Source organism: Athene noctua, chromosome 3, assembly GCF_965140245.1.
Source record: "Athene noctua chromosome 3, bAthNoc1.hap1.1, whole genome shotgun sequence".
In the NCBI taxonomy this organism is placed as follows: Eukaryota; Metazoa; Chordata; class Aves; order Strigiformes; family Strigidae; genus Athene; species Athene noctua.
Genome location: NC_134039.1, coordinates 17,676,450 through 17,702,422, shown reverse-complemented (window position 1 = coordinate 17,702,422; position 25,973 = coordinate 17,676,450). Strand labels below are relative to the sequence as shown.

General features: G+C 48.5%; 1 protein-coding gene across 1 annotated transcript in view; it reads right to left on the bottom strand.

Moving 5' to 3' along the window:
• The window catches only part of WNT5B (Wnt family member 5B), a 74,363-nt gene extending 58,702 nt beyond the window's left edge, over positions 1 to 15,661 (bottom strand). Inside the window, exon 1 of the mRNA XM_074902140.1 lies at positions 15,386 to 15,661. Coding sequence (XP_074758241.1) covers positions 15,386 to 15,391 — 6 coding nt within the window. The 5' untranslated portion in view covers positions 15,392 to 15,661. The remainder of the gene's footprint in view (positions 1 to 15,385) is intronic.
• Between the last annotated feature and the right edge of the window lie 10,312 nt (positions 15,662 to 25,973).

Below are 25,973 nucleotides of genomic sequence, written 5' to 3'. Positions count from 1 at the left end.
TTCACATAACATTTTAATAAAAGCTGTGAATATTAAGTCTGGAGCACGCAGCTGTGGGACAACTATTTGTGAACTCTGCTTATCCCTGTTGGAATAAAACCCTTCCCCAAACCATGCCATCCCATCACTGAAATCCCAGCTACAGTAGCTGTACCAACTCCTCAGGGCTGAGGCAGTGGTACTGGTGGAGGGGAAAGGGGAGGGAACGGATCACTTTACATACGTAAAGCACAACGGAATAAAATACAGGAAAGCCAAGGAGATACAAAACTACCAAACTTCTACTACAATATCTGCTAGGATTGTTCACTTACCTGCCACCTTCCTAGGAACTACTGGACAGTCAAAAAAGCAGGACCAAATGCAGAATACATTAGTGAAAAGTAATTCCCATTTGCTCTCTCAACTTTCCTGTATTACAGAGAGAATAAACTACACCTGGGTAGGTTCAAATGGTCATGGTAATCCTCTGCACTCTCTGCTGCTCACAGCCATCAGCACCCAAGTGAAGTCCATGAAGGAAAGGAGGCACTCAGGCTTATCAGAACTCACAGAGCCAGGGTTAACCCCAGAAATCCCAGTGCCCAGCCCTCACCCTCACTACTGAATCTTCTAAGAGAAACCTGGAAGATTTTATTGTCATTAGCATGAAGTGCGCATCCTGGAGCTCTAGGATTCCTTGGTGTAGACCAGGACCCCAGTGTGCCAGGAGCTCTATGCTGGCAAAGCTGTACAGCTTTGTACAATGTGTTGCTTGTGCCACAGTAATATTCAGAGGCCCCAATGTGCTAGGCATTATAAAGCACAAGACAGAAATTACTTCACATCATCATTATCCCCCTAGATAAATATAAAACCTCATACTGAAGAGTTTTCTCATCCCCTTTTTTAGTAAGACAGCCAGATAGTGACACTGGGATTCCTCTCACTTATAGTGGCATAAAGAAGAAGAGAAAAAAGTGTATTCAGCAGCCAGAGATGCGCCTGCAGCACATTAGATGTGCAGGCAGGCGATCCTAGCAAGCTTATGAAGAAAGAACAAGGTTTTTCCCCCATCTGTTTGCCTGGGTAAGTCACCGAGAGTCCCCAGCAGGTTTGTGCCACCAATGCGGCTACACTTGCCAGGCTGCTGTTACTTATGTGTGGCAGAGACTAAAGTGAGCTCAGGTGTGCCTCCCTGTGCTGCATCCACCTCTTGGCATTTCCATGCTGTGGGAATACCTTCTCTTCCCATGAAATCACTCCCACTGCACTAGGAGAAACAGCAGAGGAAGACAAGCCAAAAAGCAGGACTAGTAACTGCAAAATCAAAGTCCTCTTTAGTCTCCAAGTTGCATCTGTTCCTCACACATTTCTTGGAGGTATACATTTCTGTCCCAACACCAGCAAAAGCCCAAGGACTCCAGTTGTCAGCATGCTGCCAGTGCTGGGGTTCTTTCTGATATATTTAGAGCATGCAGCATCAGACCAACTTCTCTACTCATTAAGCTGTGATATTTGAGCTATGATTTTTTTTTTTCTTTTTTTTTTTTTTTTTAAGGTGACCTATCTGAAGAAGCTCTTGGATTGTAAATCTGGTTGCTGAACAAGAAAAATATGGTTGCCCCAACGTCATTTTGTTGCTGCAATTAGTTTGGCTTTTTATTTAGAGAGTAGGTTTTATGTCTATCTTGCAAGGACAAGATCCTGATTGAGACTAAAATTCTAGGTGAGACAACTGACCAATGCATCTGACCTAAGGCTGAAAATAAAAGCTGGCTTCCCACCTTAGTTTCCAAGTAAACTCCACCAAATGACGCAGCACCCCATACTGCATTTCACAGGCAGCGCAGATATATTTAGCCCAGTACACCCCTCCCAAAGCGCAGCGTGGGGCACAACTGGCTGAGCACAACCCAGGGAGGAATTCAGGAAAATGAACTGGCCAAAATATCCTCTCCTATTCAGTAGTGTGGCTCTTGTTTACTTGCTTTGTTTAAAACAAACAAAAACAAAACAAGGAAACTTCACAAGAGGAGTTTTATTTTCAGGTCAGGCAGCAAACTCAAGAGCTGTAATTAGGTCCTGAAAATTAGAAGTTTAATTTATTTGTGTTGTCAGATGTTCTTTGTGTTTCCATCCCATCGCCAGATGGGAATGTAGGGGATGAGAACAGCATCTACCCTTTCTGCTCAGGCTTGTTGTGAGAGAAAATGGTGTGTCACATGAGCGTCAACCATATGAACATGCTGAGACTCCCCTGTCATGGATGTGAAATAAGGGGACAATAAACCACTTGAACAGTGATATTTGGGTGCCTGAAGAAGCACACCAGTTGCTTTGGGGATCTAGAAAAGTGCCTGAGGGAGATGAATTTCAGCAGTGTATAGCCAGCTAACTTGCAAAGACTTTGTGCATTTCAGCAGACACTCCCCAGACAGATGCCTCTGGAGGTCAGCCCAGGGCTATGTGCTGTGCAAAGAGAGCTTAGCTCTAGGAAGTCCAGGTTTTTCCCTGAGGGCCCTGGGAAGTGATCTACTTCTCAGCCTCCACCATATCAGATAGCAAATAAATCAAATTATGGTGATCAGAATGATAAAAGGCAGTGGCTGCTTAGAAGCACCCGCCAACCTGTTGGGTTTTGGCACCAGCAGGTTGTATGTGGTGGTAATGATCTTCCACCCAGAAAGCTACAGGAGGGCTCTCTGCCTTCTCCAGAAGGGCTCCCAGCTGCAGCACAGGAACACAAGGCATCTTCTTGGCTTCCATGCTGCACAATCTCCTGGCCTCAACTGAAAAAATTACACACTGAAGTCTTAGTTGTAAGGCACTTTTTTTTCTTCTCAAATCAGGAAAATAATCCCTTACATACTAGAAACGAAACAAGAAATCAGGGCAAAGCCTAACAACTAGGTTGCATCAACGGAAGTATCCTATCAAGATCCCTAGCCTGCGGCTTTCCCTAATATGGCTGGGTTTAGTTCAAGCCTTTGGGAACCTTTCACTCCATAGGATGAACTTTCAGTTCATAGTTGGACTAAGCAGAGTGTGATTCATTAGGGAGACCTCAGTGCAAAACAGAAAGCAATTTCTCTTATTATTTTCCTCATCCCCAAACGGGAGGTAGGACAGGGTCAGGGAAGGTTCACAGCCGTGAAAAGTCTTTAATGTCTGAGTAACACTACAAGCACAAAGACTTTTGATTTCTCAGAGTTGTACTGCTTCATCCTCTCCTGTGACAACTTAGGAGGTTGAGTGGAGTAGCTCAGGTGTCTCCAAGGATTTCCCGATCTTTCACTCCTTTCCCCTAAAGCGTGCTGTCTCAAGGCCTCCTTTACACGGCCTTCCCTCAGTCAAGAAAGGCCAAGTACAGATTTTTGCTTCAAAAACGTGTTAACACTGCCCCAGGCCAGCCAGCTAAGAGAGAAGACTATTATTTAAAGAGGTGCAGAGAGGAACTGGGATATGATCATAATCACTGTCCCCTGGGCACCCTACCGCACAGGACCACAGTGTGCTGAGACGTGAATAACCCTCCTCCTGTGGGAAAGCTGGGCACTGCTGCTATGCGTGACCACGATCCAAGAGCTAACCAGCTTTAGAAACTCCTGCACATTGGTGTCCTGTTTCACAGTCCTGCAACCACAGAGACAAATAATAGTTTATAACATACAATGAAAGGAAACCTCTTTTTCTTATCTGATTTTTTTAAAAAGCAATATAAGATTTTTCTATAATTTGGTATTAAAAAATGTTTATAAAACCTTCCTGCAAGTAATTCCTGTCCTGTAAGTTGCTTGTGTACATACTGCTGACAACATCTGCTACCTGAACTTACAAGAACGGCAGGCATTATCCCCGACTGGGTGAACGTAATTCCTGGAACCAAATTTATGCTGCAAATATTTGAAGTTAAGATGTCAACATTTAGGTCCCTTCAATAGCATTTTCTTTAACATGCTAACACTGTATCTGTGAGCATTTCCATTATGAAAATTATTTGTTAAAATACTCACAAAGAGTGTGGAAGGCTCTTCAAACACATTCAAACACCATTTTTCCTCCAAATATTGGCAATACTAGCCAAAAATTTTAAAATATTTACCTAGCTCATCATTGTTCCAGTGACATAATGTTTGTAACAGTCCCGCCAATGCTGTACACAAGGGAGGTTTCTGTGAGAACCAGTATTTTCTCCTTCAAGAATATGTCTCCTGCTCGTTTAGATTAATTGATTTCACACACACAGTTGTTTATGTGTGTGGCCTCCTTGATTTTCTGAGCTCTCATGGCTCCAAACAAAACAGCTTAGGGATGTAGATGGAGCCAACTGCATTTTGAAATAGGGGAGATAACACCTCAAAGCCAAACAGAAAAGGACATTTCTTGCTTTAAAGTATTTTCTCTGGATTATGCTTTGAGGCAACTTGACAAAAGCATGCTTCTGGGGAACACCATAAAACTGCTTCAGAGACACACTGCACAAAGCCCGGCACGAAAAAGTTCCTCACAATGGTGGGAAGGGGAAAAAGTAACTTCTGAGTAGAAAGATACAGGGCAGTCTGTGAGACTATAAACAATAGATGACCAAGAAGCTGTCTCAAATTTTAAAACATCCCGATTGCATATAAGAGCTCACAGCTAGACTCAGAGAGCACCAGAGTCCTCATTTGTGCATGGAATATGTATCAGGCAGCTGCACAGTGCACTACCAAACACTGGTTCAAAAGGAAAATTTATCTTGGGAAAGAAATCTCAATATTAATTTGAAAGCACAACACAGAGCAAGAAAGATTAACTGCCCTCAGCCTCTCCAGACCAGCCATGTGGACTTGCCATGGATTCAATCTGCAGTGAATTACAAGTCATCACACACAAAGTATGGAAGTAGCCGGCCAGCAAAACCAGTGGAAATAGAGTTTTGTGGATCTGGTTGGAGAATGGAATCTCTGTTCCCCAAGAAGGGCTGGGATTTCAACATTTGCTTGCATCTCAAATAAGGATGAAAGGTCAAAATATTATACTATTTCATGCCATGAACAATTCCAAACACTTTTGATTTGAAAATGCGGGGGGAAAAAGCCCAAGATATTTTTGATGGAAACAAAACATTCAGAATGTCTTACTAGCATTTCCTCTGTCTTTACCAGCACTGTCAGGCCCCAAGCCTTGGGAACAAAAATCGAGGTTGATGCAAACACAGACCCAGCATCAGTGAAGGAAGAGTTGGTATGTGAATTACTACAGGAGCTTGACCCCTGCAAGTCTATGGTCCTGACGTTATTCACCTGAGGGTGATAAGAGAGCTGGCTGATGTTGTGAGGATGCTCTCCATAATCTTTGAGAGTTGTGGAGATCGGGGGACGCTCCAGAAGACTGGAAGAAGGCTAATGTCACACCCATCTACAAGAAGGGCTTAAAGGAGGATCCAGGAAGTTACAGAACCAGTCTTACTTTAGTCCCCGAGAAAGTTATGGAACGAAACCTCCTGGAGGCTATCACAAGTGAAATGAAGCACATGACTGGGAACAATCGTCACAGATTCACCAAGGGCAAATCATGCTTGACAAACCTGATCGCATTCTACAACAAAGCAACCTGTTCAGTTGATGTGGGGCAAGCAGTGGACATTGTCTACCTGGATTTCTCCAAGGCTTTTGATACGGTTCCCCACAGCCTTTTCCTGGTGAAACGGGTGTGTTATGGTCTAGACAAGAGGTCTGTGCTGTGGGCGGGGAACTGGCTGCCAGGCTGCACCCAGAGCGCGGTGGTAAATAGCTCCTTTTCAAACCTGTCACAAGTGGGGTCCCCCAGGGATCGATATTGGGCCAAATGCTGTTTAATATCTTCATAAGTGATCTGGATGATGGGATCAAGTGAACCCTGATGAAGTTTGCTGATGATACCAGGCTGAGTGGGGAAGTGGACACTCTCCAGAAGGGAGAGCCACCCTGCAGGAAGACCTGGATAGGCTGGAAGAGTGGGCTAACAAGAACCTCATGAAGTTCAACAAGGACAAGTGTAAGGTCTTGCACTTGGGAAAACATAATCCAGGAGTGCAGCACAGGCTGGGATCTACCTGGCTGGGGAGCAGGTCTGGGGAAAGGGACCTGGGGGTCCTGGTGGACAACAAGCTCAATGTGAGCAACCAGTGTGCTGCAGCAGCAAAGCAAACCAAGAGGATAATGGGTTACATCAACAAGGGCATCCCCAGCAGAGATAAAGAAGTCATTATCCCACTCCACTCAGCGCTTGTCAGGCCAGACCTGGAATACTGTTCTCAGTTTTGGTCCCTGCTATGCAAAAAAGGTGTGGCCAGGCTGGAGAGGGTCCAGAGGAGGGCCACAAAGATGATCAATGGACTGGGAAGCCTGTCATGTGAGGAAAGGCTGAGAGACCTGGGTTTGTTCAGCCTTGAGAAGAGAAGGCTTAGGGGAGACCTTATCACCACGTTCCGGTATTTGAAGGGTGGCTACAAAGAAATTGGAGACTCCCTTTTTACAAGGAGTCACATGGAAAAGATGCAGGGTAATGGGCACAAGTTATTCCTGGGGAGATTCCAATTGGACACAAGGAAAAGTTTTCCCAATGAGAACAATCAGCCACTGGAATAATCCCCCCAGGGAAGTGGTGGATTCCCCAACATTGGACACTGTTAAGATTCAGCTGGACAGGGGCTGGGCCATCTTGTCTAGACCGTGGTTTCGCTTTTACCCAGAAAGGTTGGAACAGATGATCCTTGAGGTCCCTTCTATGATTCTATGAAAATGAAATGTTGATCCAAAATGAGAGATTTTGGTACGTTGACCTCAAATTTAAACTTGTTTCAGGTTCAACTTAATATGACATTTAAGTCTGAATGTCAGTTGGAAACAGAAATTACTAGGTTTTAAAACACTACTATGGAAAAATAAGTTTTTCTTATGAAAATTTCGATTTAGACCAAACCATGTTTTCTTACGAAAGTCTTTATTTTACCAGCTCCATGTTTGGTTTTTTTGCTGCTTGAGGACTGGGCATTTGCTCCAAGCATATGGATGTTTGCAATGGGCATATCCACACTGGTGACACACCAGAGATTCCTTATAGAAGTCCAGGAATTTGGCATACCTGTACCCAGACTTGTTTAGGAACCTGAAATATTACAGAGCAATTAGAGATTTTAATTTAGGGTAGAGAGCCCATGGCGCCAGACAAGTACTGGACAAACAGAAACTTGCTTTGCACACAGATGAGGAGTGGGGTCTGACAATATTCCTAGATGCCCTACAAATCCACATTGCTTCATCAGCATACAAGATTACAGATCCCTTTCCAAAGGCCAGCTTTGCAAAACTTGGAAAGGAAAAGGCAGATGGGCCTCTGGAAACACAAAATTACCTCTAATCACTTGTTATTTATTTAATATTATTTTTGTTGCAGAAAAACACAAACAAAAGCCTAACTCCAACTCCAGGAATCCACAAAGTTTCTGAAGACATCTTTAGGCAGATATATGACTACCAGCAACCTCTGCCCCGCACAGAAATAACCAGCCAGAGTTTTCTGTGGAAGAGGGGACAATGAGAGAAAGTAGCATATCCCAAACACAGGGTTGTAATCTTTGACAAGGCAATATGCCACTAATGTCTGCTGCTTAGGACACGTGGGAAGATGGCTAATAAAATGCAAGTCTGCACAGCACAAAAAACGCACAGCAAGTCAATTTATGGCTACTAGTCACAGCTGCAGGACCTCGGATTACGTGTCATCAGGACTGTCTGGAAGATCCACTCAGCGCAATGCTGAGGTACACCAAGAGAAAGCCCTACCAAAGAAAGACTGCCAGGATCAAGTGATGAATTTGACATGATTATGTTGGTATTAAAAGCCAAAGGCTCCTGCACATTTGGGCAGAGAAGCTGAAGGGAAAAGGAAAATGTATTATTTATGTGGCGTCACAACCATAACTGAGCAGAGCAGCAACATCTGCCTGCAATCCAAACAGGAATGGATCATGTTCAAGTGACTCTGTGGCTTGCAAAATCAGACCAGCACCTGCTAGACTGATGGACCTTCTGGGTGACAATCCATAGCTTGGGAACAGATGTTGCTCTTTCAATCCCAGGCGGAGTTTAGAAAGCTATGTTCAACCTGTGGCAGCCTCTGACACCTGTTCCAAGATGCGAATGAGCCACAACTTCCACAGGGCGTACGTCCTGCCCTATCCCTGGTCCAGCTCCAGCATACCTTACAGGTCAGCATACACACGTTCTCTTGTGCACAGGTCTGCTGGATAATCCTTCCCTGTCTGTGGACAAAGGTTTTGGGCTCCGTGAAGATCACCAACTTTTTTACCAGGAGAAAGAACGAGTTACTGGACTGGCTGGGAAATAAGAGGATAATCTTCCATGTTGCCTCAGGGAGGTACAGGAATTGGTACAGGTGACAGGCAAAGCTGTCCGTGCTGGCTCAGAGGCACGCTGTGATGGTCACCTTCCATCTGCTCATCTTGGGATCTGCTGCATGAAGCTGATTCACTAACTCAGTTCTCACACATGTTTACCAAAAGTGGCAACCGACTGTCTGAACCTTATCTCCAATGCATTTAAAATACATTTCCTAGTTCAGACTTGTCCATAAGTTAGTCTTAGCTAACACAAACTAACCGTCTAGATGTAACCCCTTCTCCTATTGCTTGTAGTTTGATTTTATGCTTGTCTTAGAAACATTACCTGGCATCTATAAGTAGGGCAATTGCATTTTGTACTTTGACAAAACTCCCAAACAGCTTGTTAAGAATAGGTGGAAATAGGCAATAGTTATAAAAACAGAAAAGAAATTGGTACAGGTAATTGATCATAATTGACAGGAGCATTCACTCTGCTCTACCTGGTCAGCAGGCTGTGAAATCTCCGCAGGTGGAATAACAGATGCAGCCAACTTCAAGGCTGCAGATGTCGGTAAGAAATCTGGTTTGTACACACCATGCACTGGAGCAAGAGCTTACGTTCTGGTCCAGAATCAGAAGCTTCCACTACAGTATGTCGAGTAATGGGGCTACCCCGTGAATATCTGAATTGTCTCAATACACGACCATAAAACTCCAGTTAGTTTTCAAAGATGCAAATCTGGGCAGAATTGACAGTGATGACAGCCACAGGATACCCCAAACCTTCCCAGCTGTGACACAGAAATGATAATGGCAAAATATTTACTAAACAAAACCCTCACATTCTGCCAGGACCAATATTTACAGTAATTATTAGCAAGTCTGGGCTATGGAATACAATAAGGAGACTTCTAAAATTGTTTTAGCTGTAAAAAGAAGAGGAAACAAAAATTAATTTTGTACAGTACCAATTTTTTATGATTAGAGACAACTTTGGAGTACTTAGGAACACCTCAGAGAGTAATGAACCTGACAGTCACAGAATTATTTTTTCTGAAAAATGTTCCATTAATGAAGACATATGTGGGCTCATATATTTCTCTCGCCATTCTTTGATGCATAACAAAGCTCAGAAACTTTTTCACAGCTAAGCAAGGGAGATTCTAATTGAATTTGCTTTAGAACTCCTACTTGTCTATAACAGAGGTGCTACAATGCTTCAGGACTCAGTGAAACAATGATACCAAACCAGCCAAGGAGCTGAATAGAGAGTAACTGGAAAAGGAAGTTAAATTTAGGGAGACCACTGAAATACTAGTATTGGTGTGATTTTTGTTAACCCTCTGTCCTTAACAATGAATAAACCAACACAAAACATGCACTCCACCCAACCACTTCAGTCTTCTTCATTTCCAACCAAGATGGGAGAGTTTACAGAAAACATATTTTCCCAAAAAGCTTCAAATAAAATATACACACACACCTCTCTATATCTAGATATATAAAATGACAATGCTGCTCTTTTCTTTTCCTAAGATAAAACTATCAAACCCTTCAAACCTTTCCCGTGTTTTTCCTATTGAAAACCACAAATTAAACTAAACCAAGACCTATTTTTCAAATCTCTGCACACAATACTGCCATGAGTTCTCCAGATGCAAACTGATTTCCACTCTAGGAAGAATCACTCCATTTGAGTATCCCTGCTAGAGACCTACAACGTGCATTATTTAATTTCATTTTGTTTTGCCTAATTCTGCTCCAGATCCTGAGAAGGTTTGCAAAATGGACTTAGTCATTTTGAGTAATCATATCCAGACTACTTAAGCCTGCCCAAGCATCAGAAATAGCTGAACCTCGGAAAAATATCAGGACCTTTGACAGCATTTCAAGTCAGATACCCCAAATCACTAGTCATTGCTGAAAACCTTGGCTTTCGTTACCTTTCCCCTGAATATGAGAGTATTAAACACAAGGCCACCAGCTTAGCTCAAAGAGTGACAGAGAAGGCCAGGATTCAAACCATCGCTCTCATGTGGTAGACCACAGCATTAGCTACATGACAAGCAAGCATGCCCGGAAAAGCAGAGATCAATTAGGGGTCTCTTGCAGGGTTATGCAGGACATGAATGGTTTGATCCTGATGGTTTTATTTAAGTGAAGGCAGCTGCCAGGTTGGGCCATATTTACTGCCCCAAACTCTGAAACTAAAGAAAGTGAATTCTGTCCTGTCCAACAGAAAAATGAGCACTCCTTCTCCTTTGCTTCTCCCTCCCTCCAGCTCCCCTGAAACCAAGGGGCACATCACGTTATTCCCACACAAACTGGGATGAAAGCAAGCTCGGGGAAGCCCAGATCTTAAAGTGAAATGAGAAAGATGCCTCCGTGGAGAAGTACCTACCAACCCCACCACTGGGGTCCCAATGGGGGCAGAAAGAAGCACCGTCCCTTTAGAGATGGCCAGGAGCTCCTCCGCAAGCTTGGTCTCCATTTGGGAGCAACCATAGTCAGAAGGAAAATGGCTGTGGGCTGTAGCAGGACAAGGGGAGATTTCCTGAAGCCCACTGAAGAGTAAATACTCAGAGCAATCAGGCATGAGAGAACAAGGGACCCTCTAGTCCCGAGGGCTGTGTAGCCAGATTTAAAAATAAACCTTCAAGCGGGGAGGACTGGCTTGCTGGGGACCTCGAAAGAGCCAGCATCCGCCAGAGAGAGGGAGCAAGCAGCAAACCACCAGCCCGAGGCAGCCAGGAAACGCTGCAGCAGGAGCCAGACCCACAGCTCAGCCACAAGAGAACAGGTCAGCTTAGGATGGATGAAGCCAGCTGGGGAGTTAAATTTAGACAGGTAAACATACCAAGGGGAAGACATGGGGTTCGCACAACCCTCACTGTCTGCTGCTGCCAGACCCTGGGGAGGACCCCCTCTGAAAACTGCTGGGGGGCTGTAACTGTGGGCTGAGGCACCTCAGAATAGGGCCACTGGGGGCAAGCAGGTAGGGGAGTGCTCAACTGCATGGGCAATTTTTCCCCATCATTTGCTCCAAGCACCTCCCTGCCAGGCAGCATCCTCAGGAAGTGGGAAAGCTGTTGAGAGAAGCATGAGGACACCACAGCGTCTGGAGAGCAGCAGTCCCGGGTATGCATGGTGCACAGGGACAATGCAAAGGAAAGGAACCAGGGAAAACCCAACTAGAAACACAGGGGTCGCAGTGTCGGTGTGCCATTTGGGTGCCAGTGACCTCCTGAGCTCCCTTTCTGAGGGGAAAGGGGGTAAAAGAAGAGGCTTGGTGATTGCTCATGACAGTTAATGCAAGAACAAGGAGTTAAAGTCAGATTGTTAAAGTCTGACTGAGTTGTCCAGACTCCGAGGATGATGGGGGACACACAGCACTCCTTTCCTCATGCTGCCTGCAGCCCCGCTGCAAGCCATCAAACTTCAGTGCCTGTTTCACAGCTCCCAAGGACAAGTGAAGGATCTCCACATATGGACAGCCCACCATCTACAACAGGCTCCCCTTGCAAAGCGCTTTCATGGAGGGCATCCCTACTTTGTGGAAACTGCTGTGCTGAAAAAATGACAAACTACTTTCAGCGACCCCATTGCTCTACCTCACGCAGAGCAGGGGAAAGCTTGCGTAAGCTTTATCAAGGTCTAAGCCAAAGCTTGGAAGGGGGTAGCGAATCACAGGGTCTGATCTCGTCTGTAATTCTGTCCATACGGTCTCAGCCAGTTATCTCTGCAGTGAGCCCAACAACTTGTGCTCCAGTAAAGCGTCTTTTCCAAAAAGACATTCGGTCTTTATTTGAAGATTTTAAGAGCTGGAAAAGCTAACATTGCCCTTCGTCGTTTGTTCTGATGGTTAATCACCCTGCTGTTAAAAACGTTGCCTGTTTCTAAGGCCAATCAATAGAGCTGAAATGCCCAGACACATGCTTTAGGTTCTCCTGTTGAATTAGAAAGCTCTCCAAGTACCAGCTACTTTCAGTGCCACTGAAAGCACTCAGGTATCACACCACGCTACCTCTTAATTTTCTGTCTGAAACACTTCCTAGGTCCACATTCCTTAAATCTTACATTAGAAGAGGATTTTTTCCAGTCCATGAAGAATTCCTGTGACTCTTCTCTGCACTGCTTTCAGTTTTAATGAAGTCTGTGGGCCTTTTTACAGCAAGCGAAGGTCCCTTTCTATGCAAAAAATGGAAGCAAATCAAGGACTGTCCTGTCTTACGTGACAACAGGCCTTGGCTATGCATCTTGATTTTAAAAGTACTGTGTTTAAAAGTGTCTCTTAAGTGCTTATTGTGTGTGCGTCCAATTAGTTTGGAAATGATGAAATGGTTTTCACTTGAAAAAACATTTGATCAGCCATTAGAAAAAAGATCTTATGAATAGGAACAATTTATATTCACTCAAATGAGCAATCATGCAGTTTTCAGAAAAGAACTGGTTTCCCTGCACGCCTTGAAACCCAAACCCAACAACTTCAGGACAAAAGACTCAAGATCTGAAGCAGTCTAGAAAGAGAGAGGCCTACTGGGCTAGAGGGGGGAATAAATAGCATTAAAGGTGACTGCACTGATTTTTGATTTTTTTTTTTTTAATTTCACAATATTTGATCTCTTCCTAAAAGTCTAAGCTCCTGGAGACTTCACTACACAAGAATGTGACTTTTTCTTTTAAAAGGTGTGCTTCTGATCTTTGCGGAATAAGTCTGGAAAGTACAATTGGGACATACCTTACTGCCTGAAAAAAAATAGGAACCCCCAACTTTTTAGACCCAGCTTTTTCAAAACTTCCTCTTTTTTTCAACTGATGTAATGAATTTTGGCAGATTGGGAGGAAAGGGGCCAAGAGAGAAGACTTCTCACTGTTGTTGGACGTGCACTAGAGACAGGGGAAAGTACACAGGGGCTGCTTACAGCTACTGAGAAGAGAGTTGTGCTAATACTGAAGTCACAGAAGGAGCTAGGGAGGGACTCCTTCCAAAAGGGAGGAATCATTTATGGACCCTCCTGGGCACAGAAACGTGAGTGAGCAAAGGGAGCCTGGGAGCAGAGGAAACCCACAGTTGGAGTAGGTCCAGCTCGCCTCCCCAGCTCTGCCTCCCACCCCACACTTGCAGTTCAGCCTCATGCTTTTCTCTTCATATCCTCGGCTAATTTCTTTAAGGAAGGAGGAAAAAGAAAGTAGTACTTGGGCTAGCTTCACTGACACATGTGGCAACTTATCCTATACATTGGATGCTTGGGGCAAAAAAATTCCACCAGAATTCCTGCAGTGCCCAACCTTCACCTTGGATAAACCCAGCTGTCCATGCATAGGACACTGGTTTAAGCAGAGTCTGTCTCTCCTGCCAGCTTTGAGAAAGCCTGCGTCTTCCTCTTTTGGGAAGAAGAGCATGTACCCAACTTCACTCTACATTCACAACAGCATCTGTGTGTGCAACAGAAAACAGGCAACCACAGGTTAAACTTGCTACCACCAGAAAAAAGTGGTCACTTCATCTCCCATGTATCAGCAAATGTAGGAAAGACAGGCAAGGACAGACTTATGCCTGAGTGCCGGTGCCCCCCTGCAGACCTCCCACCTGCAGGGGAAAGTAGGGGAGACATTAAGAGATACACACGTACCACAGACAGTCTCTGAAGAGACAGACAAACAAAGATGAATGTAAAGGAAGGAGTTACCTTGTGTGTCCATTATATGTGTGTGCCCGAGGCTGTGTGGACAAAGCCCAAATAAAGGGCAACACAAAAGAGCCCTCAACATGTAGGCAAACAAGGAGGCATGGGCACAAAAGACAGTCCATGTGTGCAGGTGAAGTGTGGAAGAACAAATTATATTGGAAACGTGCAGGTGCACACAAGGAATGTGATGTGCATGCACCTGAGTTTTTAGCTATGAAGAAAATTAAGTGAGAACATAAATGCTGGTACATGTGTGAGAAACAGCTCCATCACCGAAAAAAAAGAATGCCAAAAATGAACAAGTGAGAATGTGCGTAACAGCACACGAAAATATGTTTGGGGAATTAATTTTACCCATTTTGCAAGAGAAGTATTACACCACAGTTCCCAGAAAAAAAAAAAAAAAAAACCAAAACCAAAACAACTTTCATCAAACAGTGTGTCTGTTACAAACATAACTGGGATGCTCACGTCCTGGTACCGTGAGACAGGGCACACTGTTGCTACTTGTCTGTGTTTCCATGCACACAAGCACCTTCTCCCACGCCACATGCCGTGGCCCGTGACAGCACATGTTGCCACACCGTGGGCATGTGGGTGAGAAGGACGGTGTGGGCCTGGGTGCTCTCAGGAAAGGGGCTGTGCTCACGCCCCCCGAAAAGGCCCTCATCCGAGAGTAACATCCCTCTGCTCAGACTAACATCCATCTTGCCAGAGTAGCATCTGTTTTGCCAAATTCACGTCTGTCATGCCCGAGGAACATCTGTTTTACCAGCACAACGTCTGCCACCCCAGAGGCGCATCCCTCGCACCCCAGCAACGTCCCCGATGCCAGAGTACGGCCCCTCACGCCCCAGCAGCGTCTCTCCTGCCCGAGCAGATCACTCCCACCGCAAGCAACACTGCAGCCGGCCCTCGCCCCCTGCTCCGGTCGCTCCGCTGCTGCTCCGTGTTGTGGGGGCTCACCCGGGAGCTGCCCCGACGGCCCCTTTCGCCGGCCGGGGCCGCCTGCCGCGGAGGCTCTGCGCAGCCCGGGCCGCCCTACCCCCGCGGCCCCCCGCAGCCCCTGCCCTGCCCCGCCCCGCCCGGCGGCCGTAACGGGCCGGGGGTCGGCGGCGACGGGCGGCCGTGGCTCCCGGGCCGGGAGAAAGCAGTGGCCTCCCGGCGCTGCCCGCGCCGCCTCCCGCCCCTTCGGGGGCCGCCCGGGGAGGTGTCCGGCCCCGGGACGGGACGGGCCCGGGGAGCCGCACCGCCCGGCACGGCGAAACCGCTCCCGCCCCCCGGCCTCCTCCCCCCGCCGCCGCCGCCGCCCTCCCCGCCGCCGCGGGCCGGGGCCGCCTCCTACCTGCATCTCCCGAGCGCCGCGTCCCCGGGCGGCGGCGGTGGCGGCAGGTGAGCGGGCGCCCGCGGCGGGAACGGGGCTCCGCGCCCCCCGCCGCGGCGTCACGGCGGCCGGAGACCGCGAGGGGACGCACCTGCCCCGGGGGCCGCGGCCCCGTCGCCGCGCCGGGCCGAGCCCCCCGCCGGCAGCGAGAGGGGAGCGGGAGGAGTCTGCCGGCGCTGCCCTCCCCGTCGCCGCGGCGGCGCTGGGCTCCGGGAACGGCGGCACCGAGGGCGACTCCCGGCCGAAGTTGGCGGCGACGGCGAGTGCCGGGCCCGGGAGGTGCCGGCGGATCCCGGGGGCTCCGGCCGCCTCCGCCCCGCCTCCCCCCGCCCCGCTCCCGCCCCCCGCGCCCTGCGCCCGCCCCGCCGCGGGCGCCGCCGCCGCCGCCGGGATGGGGCTCGCTGGAGTGGGGGGGGGTGCGGGCGCGGCGGCCTCCCCTCGCCAGGGCGGCCCCGGGGACGGGGCAGGCGGGAGGCTGGCTGGGGGGGGCCGGGCTGCGGGCCCGCTGCCGTCGGGGGGGGCCCCGCGCCGGCGGCGGCGGCGGCGGGCGACGTGGGGAACCGTTCCCGCGGCGGCCCTGGGCGGCACAGGGGACTGGCCTCGCAGCCCTCCGGTCCCTGCCGGCCCCCCGTGCCCGGCAGCGCAGCTCCCGCGGGGACACTCAGTCACTCGTGGGTCGCTGCCTGTCACGTCTGTTCCTTACCCCCCGCCACCCTCCCGCCGTACATTTCCCACCGTGGGTGCTCAGGGTCACCCCGCTCAGGTGGCCCCTGCGCGGGCAGTGGGGTTTCTGGCTTCCGCCAGAGGAGGGGGTTTGACCTGGTGACCTGCTGCTTCACTTCATCCGAGCGGGGATTTTTGGCATCTGTATCTGTCTCCCAGCGTGGGCAGGGGGGTGGCTGCAGGGAAGGTGCGAATGAGGCAAAGCCTGGTTCGGGATGCAGTTAAAAAAGGCTGGCAAAGTTTGGCGGAGGAGGCAGCGCACGGCTTGCATGAAGCTCTTGATGGGGCTGGCTCTCAACAGGCACCTCCATCCCTTGCCTGCAACACCAGGAATCACGCCGGGGGCTTCCCTCCACCCCTCCTCCCATAAAACTTCACAGATGCACGGCCAGATCCAGATCCCGTTCTCACTTTTCCTGGCAGAAGTAGGGAGTAGCTGCACAGGCATTAGCAGGATCACCACCAATTTATGTTGGTGTAACAGAGTGGCGCCTGGCCCTGGGGATCGTTTGGCATCTCAGTGCACAGAGGCAGGATTTACATGCCTGGCCTCCAGTCTTGGTGGCAGCTCTGCAGCAGCCAGTGAAGCCAGGATTTACACTACTTGTGTCAGGATCCCCATCTCCAGGGCCCGCCGCATCAGGCATCCAAAGTCTCTGCACAGCAGGAGCTGCAGAGCCTTGCGCGCAGTGCAAAGGAGCACCTTGCTGCTCCGGCACACGCACAGCCACGCGCAGATGAATATCCAAAGGCAGTTACCTGGGGGAGGCATTTGGCCCCCTGTAATTACTCAGTTTGTACCAGGTTGGAACTTGGTGCAGCTTGAGGCATGCGCCCCTGCACAAGTGCCTGGTTTCAAACAGCTCTGGGCATCCTTTCAGGTTCGGAGTGGAAATACCCACGTGAGCATTTGTAGAGGAGCTGGTAAATGTTTGCATACAGGCTACACAGTACAAATAATTGAAGGCTCCGAGTGTCTTAATTTATGACCAACTGTTCCAGTGTTTCCCATCACTGTAGTCATTAATGATACTTTCTTTTAATGGGAATAGAAGATAGAGGAGGTACAGCTGGAGGTAAATAGTAACCCAATGTTTGTGGTAGGAAATAAGGAGCCATTGTCCCCTGCACTATGTAACTAGAAAGATAATAGTTGGTACAGCAAATGCCAACTAATTAGAGGGCAAAGGCAGTCTTGAAATTGCAGCTGGCTGCAGGAAATTTTATGTGCCAGCTTTTTCACTCCAAGGTAAAGCTGTTTTACCATATGGGCTGTTGTTCCCTGTTTGTTGAACTTCTAACTTGCATGTTAAGGCTACGGATGGCAGGGGCAGAGTGGTCCTTTGGGGACCTATCAAACAGCAGGATCCCCTCTTGGGCACCTGGAGGTGTGAAGGGGAGCATCACAGAACCAAGGCTTGGTAACAAATTGCTTGGCCTGTTGAGTAACAGGCTCTTCCACTTTTGGTGCTACAAGGGACAGCTGGCCACAACGGGTCAGCAGGCCAGAGATCCTCATCAGTCCTCACAGGAATCCTCCTGGGGCTGGTGCCGCTTCACATCCCAAGATGGTGTCTTACATCGGGGATAGAGGTGGCAGAAGGGGAAGGCAGGGCCACTGTAGGACTAACAGCAGAGATGGACAGGCAGGACTGGATGCACGTGCTCCTTAAAACCTCCAGTTATGAGCTGTGTGGATTATTCAGAAAAGAGCCCAGTTCATTGAAAGACCATGCTGGCTTCCACATAGTCCATGAGGAAGTTGGGACTTCCTGCATCTTCAATCCTTCCTTGATGTCTCCACTCCTGCTTTGGTGGGACAAGAAGAGCCATCAGGAGGCACGTAGACCTGTTTCAGTCCCATGGTGGTGCTGGGTGCCTGGAAGGGCAGAAGGGACAGCTGGGGGTGCGCATGTCAGCAGTTGGGTGGGAGTGGGCCCCTTGCTGGCTGGCTGAAGGAGAGGAAAGAGGTCCTCAACCAGCAGTAACGAGGTGCATGGCCCATCTAGGAGGGTGTGTATCTCACAAGGGGGAAGACTTGGAGCTCCTGCCAGTGCTGAGGACAAAAACCACAGAATGAGTTAGTCATGGTGCTGGTGTGTGTGGGTGAGGACAGGAGACCACCTATTGCTTTTCCTCATTTTGTCCTCTCTGCTGAAATGTCTTTGATGTTTTTCTCCTGGAATAAGAAAAGTTGATTGCCTTGATTTCTTCTAGTTTCTCCCACAAGTTTGCTTTATCCTCCACCAAAACACTACCCTATGAATATCATACCATAGTTTTTGCTCACTGAAGCTATTCCTCCATATACAGAGGATGAACAAGGAAAGGGCACTTGTACCTGGCCAGGGGTGGGCCTCACTGGTGCCAGTAGGAAAGGCTGCTGTCTAGTCTCAGCTGCCAAAGATGTCATCCAGATGTTCTTTAGAAGATGTCCCAATATGATTAAACCTCACTCATTTAATAATGAGCAGAGTCTGCAGCTGGAACTGGGCAGGGTGTGAACTTTACTCTGCAACCAGAGCCTTGGATGTGACTAATATTGGTGGGAGATACTGTCACAGCACACCCAGGGAAGATGTTACCTCTGGTCAGTTGCAAAAAGTGTCTTAACCCATGCAGCCCCCTGGATACCACAAGTAGTTTTACTTCAATTCACTAAAACATTTCTATGGCCCCAGTTGCCCTCATGCTCCTCTTTCCCTTCTAGGGGACTCTCACTTGGCTGGCTTCTGCTGCTGGTGAGCAGGAAGATGGTGGGGAAGTGCTCAGACTCTTTGAGATGTGGAAATACTCAGCTCACTCGACAGAGGAGAAGAGCAAATTCAAATATATAAGGAATGTAAGTCCCTCTCAGTTAATGGTATCACCTTGCAGAATACATTCAGAAGCAGGAGACCTTATCGCTAGAAAGTCAGCCACGTGGCTCCAACTTTTCTTAACGCAGATGTAGACGCAGCCTAGCATTTCTGTGGTGCTCGTAAGCTCTGATCACTTGGGAAGATTCTTCTGTTCCTGTTGCATCTGCACAATAAGCTTCCACCTAGCCAGAGGGTTCCACATCCTCTCTGCATGCAGGGCAGAACCGGGGCTGAGATGATGCCTATTCTGCAACAACCTTCAAGGAGTTCTCACTATGGTTATTTCATTGAGATGGACCTTTTTTTTGTCCCACTTGCTCCACGCTCCTGTGGTGAGATTAGTAGCACTAGTAGGAGCAAGTCAAAGGGAGTGAATTTGTTGTGAGGAACTGGACACGTTTCCAGCAGTGAGATTTTTATGAGTCAAGGTGGAATTCATGGAATAAAAATCTGAAAATGGAAAAAAAAAATCCTGAGCTCCTGCCAAGGAGGGCTCATTCCAGATGAGTTACCTGATCTGAACTGCCTCGCAGGTGTGAAAACCTTCATTGACCCATCCCCATGTTCTCTACCTGCCCCTGCAAACACTGAAGGAAACCACCACCTTATTCCTGGCCATTACACTCATGGGAAGCAGCCAGTTTCCTCGAGGCGTAAAGCTCATGACCTGAGAATTTGTGGCACTCCACAAAAGGAAATATAGGCTAAACTTCTGAGACATTTTCTAATGTTGACGTCTTTCAAGCAGTGAAATTGTCTCCCCAGGGACATGTGGATGCTCCACTTCTTGAGTCAGGGAGACAGGACCGGACAATGCACAGGGAGACATATTGTTGGGAACCTTACTGCCCCCATCCCTGGGAGAGACAATGAGGGGAGAGCGAGGAAATAAATCAGATGACTTGAATCATTTCCAGCTCTAATTGCTATGATCGTGCAGTAGTTTCCCAGCCCCAAGTATAACATTAACCATTGAAGCACGATTTCACCCATGGTCAATTAAACCGGGTTTCATCTGGGCTGACATCACCAAGTAAAATCCATCCTGGACTCAGGGACACTCCACTGAGAAGAGACAGGAACCAGACATGGGCTCCAAAGGATGGGCAGAAGCTGCTCCTTTGGAGGTGGACATCTCCAAGCATGCTCTTCCCCTTTGCCAGCACAAGTCAGAAAGGGCAATACAGCAACTGTATGATGTGTGTGTGCCTTTCCTCACCTCAGTGATGCACTAGTAGGGTCCCTGGGAGTGATCCTCCCCATCTGGACAGTGCTGCTGGCTGAGGAACTGCTCCAGAGGTCAGAGGGAGACAGCCTGCAATGCTGGCTGATGTGTGCTGCCCTGCCAGATGGCAGGCTACCTCTTCACGTTCAGTGGCTACAAATGTTATCTTCTGTCCTCCTGGTCCTCCAAAGCACAGCTCTGGGAAGCCTGTCTGGTGCCCACAAGGGGTTCAGAGTCTGGAGCTTCATTTCTGTATTTCCATCTCCACAGGGTAGAAGGCAGATCAGGGTACAGCTCTTCTACAGCAGATCTCCCATGGCAGCAGCCCTCCTCCTTGCAACTTCTTTCTCTTCCTCCCTGGTCCCTGAACAATGGGGTGAACAGAGCCATTTACTAGGTTTTGAATAACAAGAAATAATATAACAAGACACCCCTGTGAAGACACAAGGACGTGGCAGTAACCAGACAGACCTGGCGGCTGTGGTGGGATGAAGTCCTGACTTGCCTGGTTCCACGTAACCCAGTAGTGAGGCTGGGGAGAGCATGCAGAGTTCATGCCTCCTCGTTTAGCACTTTAATCATTAGACAGGCACTCCCAACAGCGGGCTCTGTGGGCTGAGTTAAACTGTAACTGCCCTCCTCGGCGGTCCCCAGCAAGGAGCCCCAGCTCGTGTGATCAGGGCAGGACCAGCCTCCCACCTGAGTCCCACGAGCTCTCACTGCTGGCTCGAGCAGAGACACAGGGTCAGCTCTGACTGTGGGCTGGCATGGGGGTAGCTGCCCTGCATCCCCATGGTGGCCATGAGGGTGGACCAGGACCCTGTTAGATTTTGTCCCATGGAGCTGTGAGAGCATCCCTCCGTCCCTCCCATGGGCAGAGAAAAATCACCTGGTCCTATGGTGCTGCCAGGTGAGAGGGACAGGAGATGCCTGTGGGGCCAGCCTGGGGTACCAAGCTACATGCCCTGCCGCTAACAAGGACCATGGCTACATGGTTTGGGGAGGCACAGGGACACGGCCATAGACAGACGGTGAGGTAATCTGCCCCCCGACTCCCTTCCTCTCAGACCAACTCTCTTGGTCTCTTCTACTTGGCTTAAACCCCGAGGCGAAGAGTTGTACATCCTTTCCAAAATTTTTATCGGCATGAATTATGACAACTCTGGATATTCTTATTGTCTGTTCAAATGGCCGATCCCATTCTAAAGTCTTACTTAATTCTTGGCCTCAGCTGCTTCCTGTGGTAATGAGCTCCACAGCATAATTAGACATGGTCTGTGATAGCAACCATTCAATGGGCTTCACCAGCAGCAGCAGCAGCACGCGGGTGTGCATGTGTGTGTCTCTGTGTGCATGTGTGTGTGCAGGCTGGGGTGCACAGAAGGTGACAGGGCACCCCTGCCCGCTTGCAGGCAGGGCAAGCATTGCCTCGCAAGGACAAGGGCAACCCCAGGGTGCAGCTGGGCTGGGGCACAGGGACACTGAGGTCACAGTGCTGGGGTTGTTCATTCTGGGTGCTGTGACAGATGACTCGCCCCAGTGCCAAACTGTCAGGGAACGATGAAACGCAAATTCCTGCCCTGCATAGTCAGAAGGGAGCAGATGCTCCACCAGCCCCCTCCCTCCGGATTAGTGGAGAGGTGCTGAAGTCCTACAAACCTGGCAAGGTGTTCCCAAACAGCTGAGCATCCATGGGTGGTTTTGGGGAAAGTGCATGCAAGGATCTAGCTGGGATCTGTCAGACAGACGAGCCCCGGCATCGCCCTCTCCTGAGGTCCGAGAGGGTGGGAGGCGATGTGTGCCCTTCCCTGCTGTGCTCCTTCTTACTGCAGCAGAGCCCCTTCCCCAGGGTGGCACCAGGGGAATTCTGGCTAATGCTAAGGGTTTACCTCACTCCACTGCATGCTCCCTAATTTCTCCATGTAATCTCTTTCTTTTTCTTACCCCCCCCCCTCCCTCCCTGCCTTCCTCCATCCCTTTTTCTTCCTCCCCAGCTTCTTTCTGATCATCTCCCTTTGTAATTTCTTCACTTGATCAAATGTTCTTCTGTAATTTCTTTCTTTGAAAGCAAGACAGGCCTCTGGCTGGATTTGCCACTGACAAGGTGAAAGGGGATTATTCTCCTGCTAATCACTGAGATTAATACCACAAAGCAATTTCAGCTAAAGGAGGAAAAAAACACAAGTTCACATATTACTTCCAGCTTTCTCATGGACCGTGCAGATGAGTGGGCTCACACTGATGGGGAGAGGCAAAGGATGGGCTATCAGGGTCAAGCCCCCTCTCCCCTGCCTGGCACTGCTGTGGATGGATATGGTGGGCAGAATCCCCCAACCCTGACATGAGAGCTTCTCCCTGGGCTTCCTCGGTGCCTCTCTGTGTCACCGCTGGCTTGGGCACTCCTGGCTGTGGGGCCAGCCCCAGGGGCACTCAGGTGACACAGCTGGCTTCTGGGGCGGGTGGCACACCCTCCACAGCCTGGCAGGCAGCAAGGGAAGGGGATGAAAAGTGCTGAGACACCAAGCCAGGAGGGTGTGACCAGTGCCACCCTGCCACTTGTGCCACCCTGCCACCCATGCCATATTGCCACTCTGCCACTGGGGAGTCAGGACAGTAGGTAGAGGCTGGATGGGGTCTGGAATGTCACTGTGCAAACCAGAGGGTGGGACAGACCTGCCAGGACTGCAGGGCTGCTGAGGGAGGTTTAAGGCAGCACGCAGGGAGGGATAATATATATGATATAATGTACATCTGCCAGGCTTGTGATTGCTGGTGCTGCTGCCTGGAGGTAGATGCTGCCCTGGGACAGATCTCACAGAGCCTGGGGACGGTCGCTATTTACAGCTAGTGAAACCACAGCACATTTCCTGCTTTTATGTCTGGGTCCCACAAAGCCCAGGGACAAACTGAAGAGTGTAAATGAGGCTTAGGAGGGGCTCTGCAGCTCCTGGACGTGCCACTCACAAATTCTCCTGCAAACCAAGCCGGTGACAATACAGCCTTTGTACGAAAACCACCATGTTTCAGAGGTTTCAAAGTGTCCTTTGATGACAAATGCCTTTGCTTAATAGTCTCACCTTCACAGTGCAAGCTGAAGGGAACATAAATACAATCCTTAGACATCATGGCTTCTAAACAAATATATATAGCATGGCTAACATATGGGCTTACACAAATATCAGCATTAAAGCATGCAAAGTTGGCAGTGAAGGAAACTATAATAACTGCACCAGTGCAGTCACAAGATATGAAGAGGGGAAAAAACCCACATGGCAACAGATGGTTTTCTCCTAAGGCAGATGCTGAGTATGGTCTCAGCCACCAGACAAAAGGATGCACACTGATACTGATGGTCCAGTGGCACAAGCAGCCCTTGGCACATTTCAAGGTCTTGTTCACAAAAAAAAAGTGCCTGTGTATGTATTTACATGTGCAAGAAACTCAAGATGTATAAACCAATGAGTTCTGGTTCAGATTGCTGTCATGTACTCTTGCAAAGGTAAAACATAGAGTTCCCCCATTTAAGTGTAATTGTGTATGTGCTCTGCATTTTCTGTGGTTGACATCCTTAAGTCATGACTGAATTTTCAACTTGAGAAACTGATTTTCCAGCATGTGCAGAGAACCTACCTGCTAACACAACCTGTGGCATCTGAAGTTAAGCCAAAACACTAAATGCTTCAACACATCCTGGGACGGTAATTATACACACCTGCAAAAAAACAAAGAAAAACTCCCCCCAAAACCCAACCCCCCAAAAAAACCCACAAAAACTGGAGACACCATGATTCATGCCCCAAAACGTGTTTGTTCACATGCATAAGATCTTGTTTTTAACTCAAGGGAGGCTTTTTTTGCTGGATTTGATTCCTGTTTCTGAGCCTTTAGTGTTCACTGAAGCTACTTTTTCCTTCATTTCCCTCCAGCAATGGGAGATGGAATTTCTTTATTCTTTTTTTTTTTTTTTTTTTTTTTTTTTTTGTAAATACAGATGGGGACCCTCTTTCCATCGCAGGACTTCAGGGGCTGTGTTTGGAAGAACCAAATGTCATGGAAGATTGTAATGTTGTGTTCAATGCTCTTCAAGATACAGCTTGTATACAGTTCCTTTTAAGGTAGCTTGAATAACATTTTGCTCAGAGAGCAAACGAGCTTTTGTGTGGTGCAGAGGGGCCAGATACACCTCTCTTGATCCTTAATTAGTATATAAAATTGGGCTTTAAGGGTGACCACATCATTCATTGTCAGTGAGTTATGGCAACCTTCCCAAGCACACGGCAGCTAAACCTCTAGTCATCAGTAGTCTTTTTAGAGGCCTGAACCGCAGCTGGTACATGCTGACAGAGCTCTGCTGAAGGCAAGTGGGGAGCTGGCCTTCGACATCATCTTTGGTTGCTTTGCTCTCTATCTTTTCTTACATTTCCTTGTTGAGATGTTAGTAGTTAATGGTGTCAGTGCTACCGTGAGGATGTGCTTCGAGACACCTGGTTGGCAGGGATCCAGTTAGGTTTGGCTCTGAGCTGGGCAGGAAGTGGTTGCTACACCACTGACTCCTCACACGTCCACAGAGGTTCCCAAATGATCCACGACACCCTTGCTGCACAGCGCCAGGCTGCAACACACCCTGCAGCAACACAACCCAAAGGCCTCCATCATGTCTGAACATGCTGAGATATTATCTTAAGATTGCACATGTGATGATGAGCATAAGCGATACTGTTGTGCTGAATAAGGTCTCTTACCAGAAAAACAAAAACAGGGAAAGTTGGTGTCATCGTCTCTAACCCCTGTCACTACTCAGCTGTAAGCAAATGCAGAGGAAAGCTCTGGGTCAGCGTTAGGCTGCATGACTTTGCTGTATAGATCTAAGACTGGTTTCCCAATGAAGTCATGCTCCGGTCTGTCACTTCACACAAAGGAAGCCTCTGGGTCATCCCTGGTGATATTTGTCTGCAGCTTTATAGATAGCTTTGATCTACTCTTCTGACAGATGAGCATAAATAATTGTGTTACTGCTCTTGTTTTCAAGAGTCATCACTTCATTAACAAAGGGACAAAATTAAAATCTCCAATCATGAGGGCTAGGAGCAGCCTTTTGCTGTCACCTTGAAGTCATTGTGCCTAACTTGAGCTACTGGGAGGAGACTGTAAGGACTGATGTTGCATTAGGTGCACTGCATCTCTGACATCCACTGTTAGGCAAAGTGCTAGTTCCTGGAGCTCGGCACAAAGCCAGCAGCCACTGCCTCTCCCTGGCACACTGGGCTCATGGGCTGGGTGATCCGTCAAACCCCTCCTCAGGTCCATGAAAACCTGTGGGTTACAAACAGAGAGTGGGTGTTCGAAGACATTAATCCCTCCCTGACACCCCAGGGTGGCTGTGGACATGGATTCCCAATGGAAGTTTGTGAACTTGTGTTGTATTTTGCTGACAAATCCTGGTTCTGCTTTTTCCTTGGGATTCCTCCAGGCTGTTATACCTCTCCTGCCCTGCGTCTAGCAAGGGATCCGTTCTGGGTTCAAGGCATTCTGTGGCTACCAGACTAACAGGAGAGGACCTCTCTGAGGGCACTGGTAGGAAGCACAGTTTGTGGTGTGCAGTCATTGTGGTGATGAAGGATTTTGAATGCTGGCCTAAACACACCAAGGGGAAAGAGTTTGCATTATCTGTGCTCAAAACAGTGTTTCACTTTTCTCATGTCATTTGGGCAGGAAGAATAGAGAACTTACAGTATTGTGT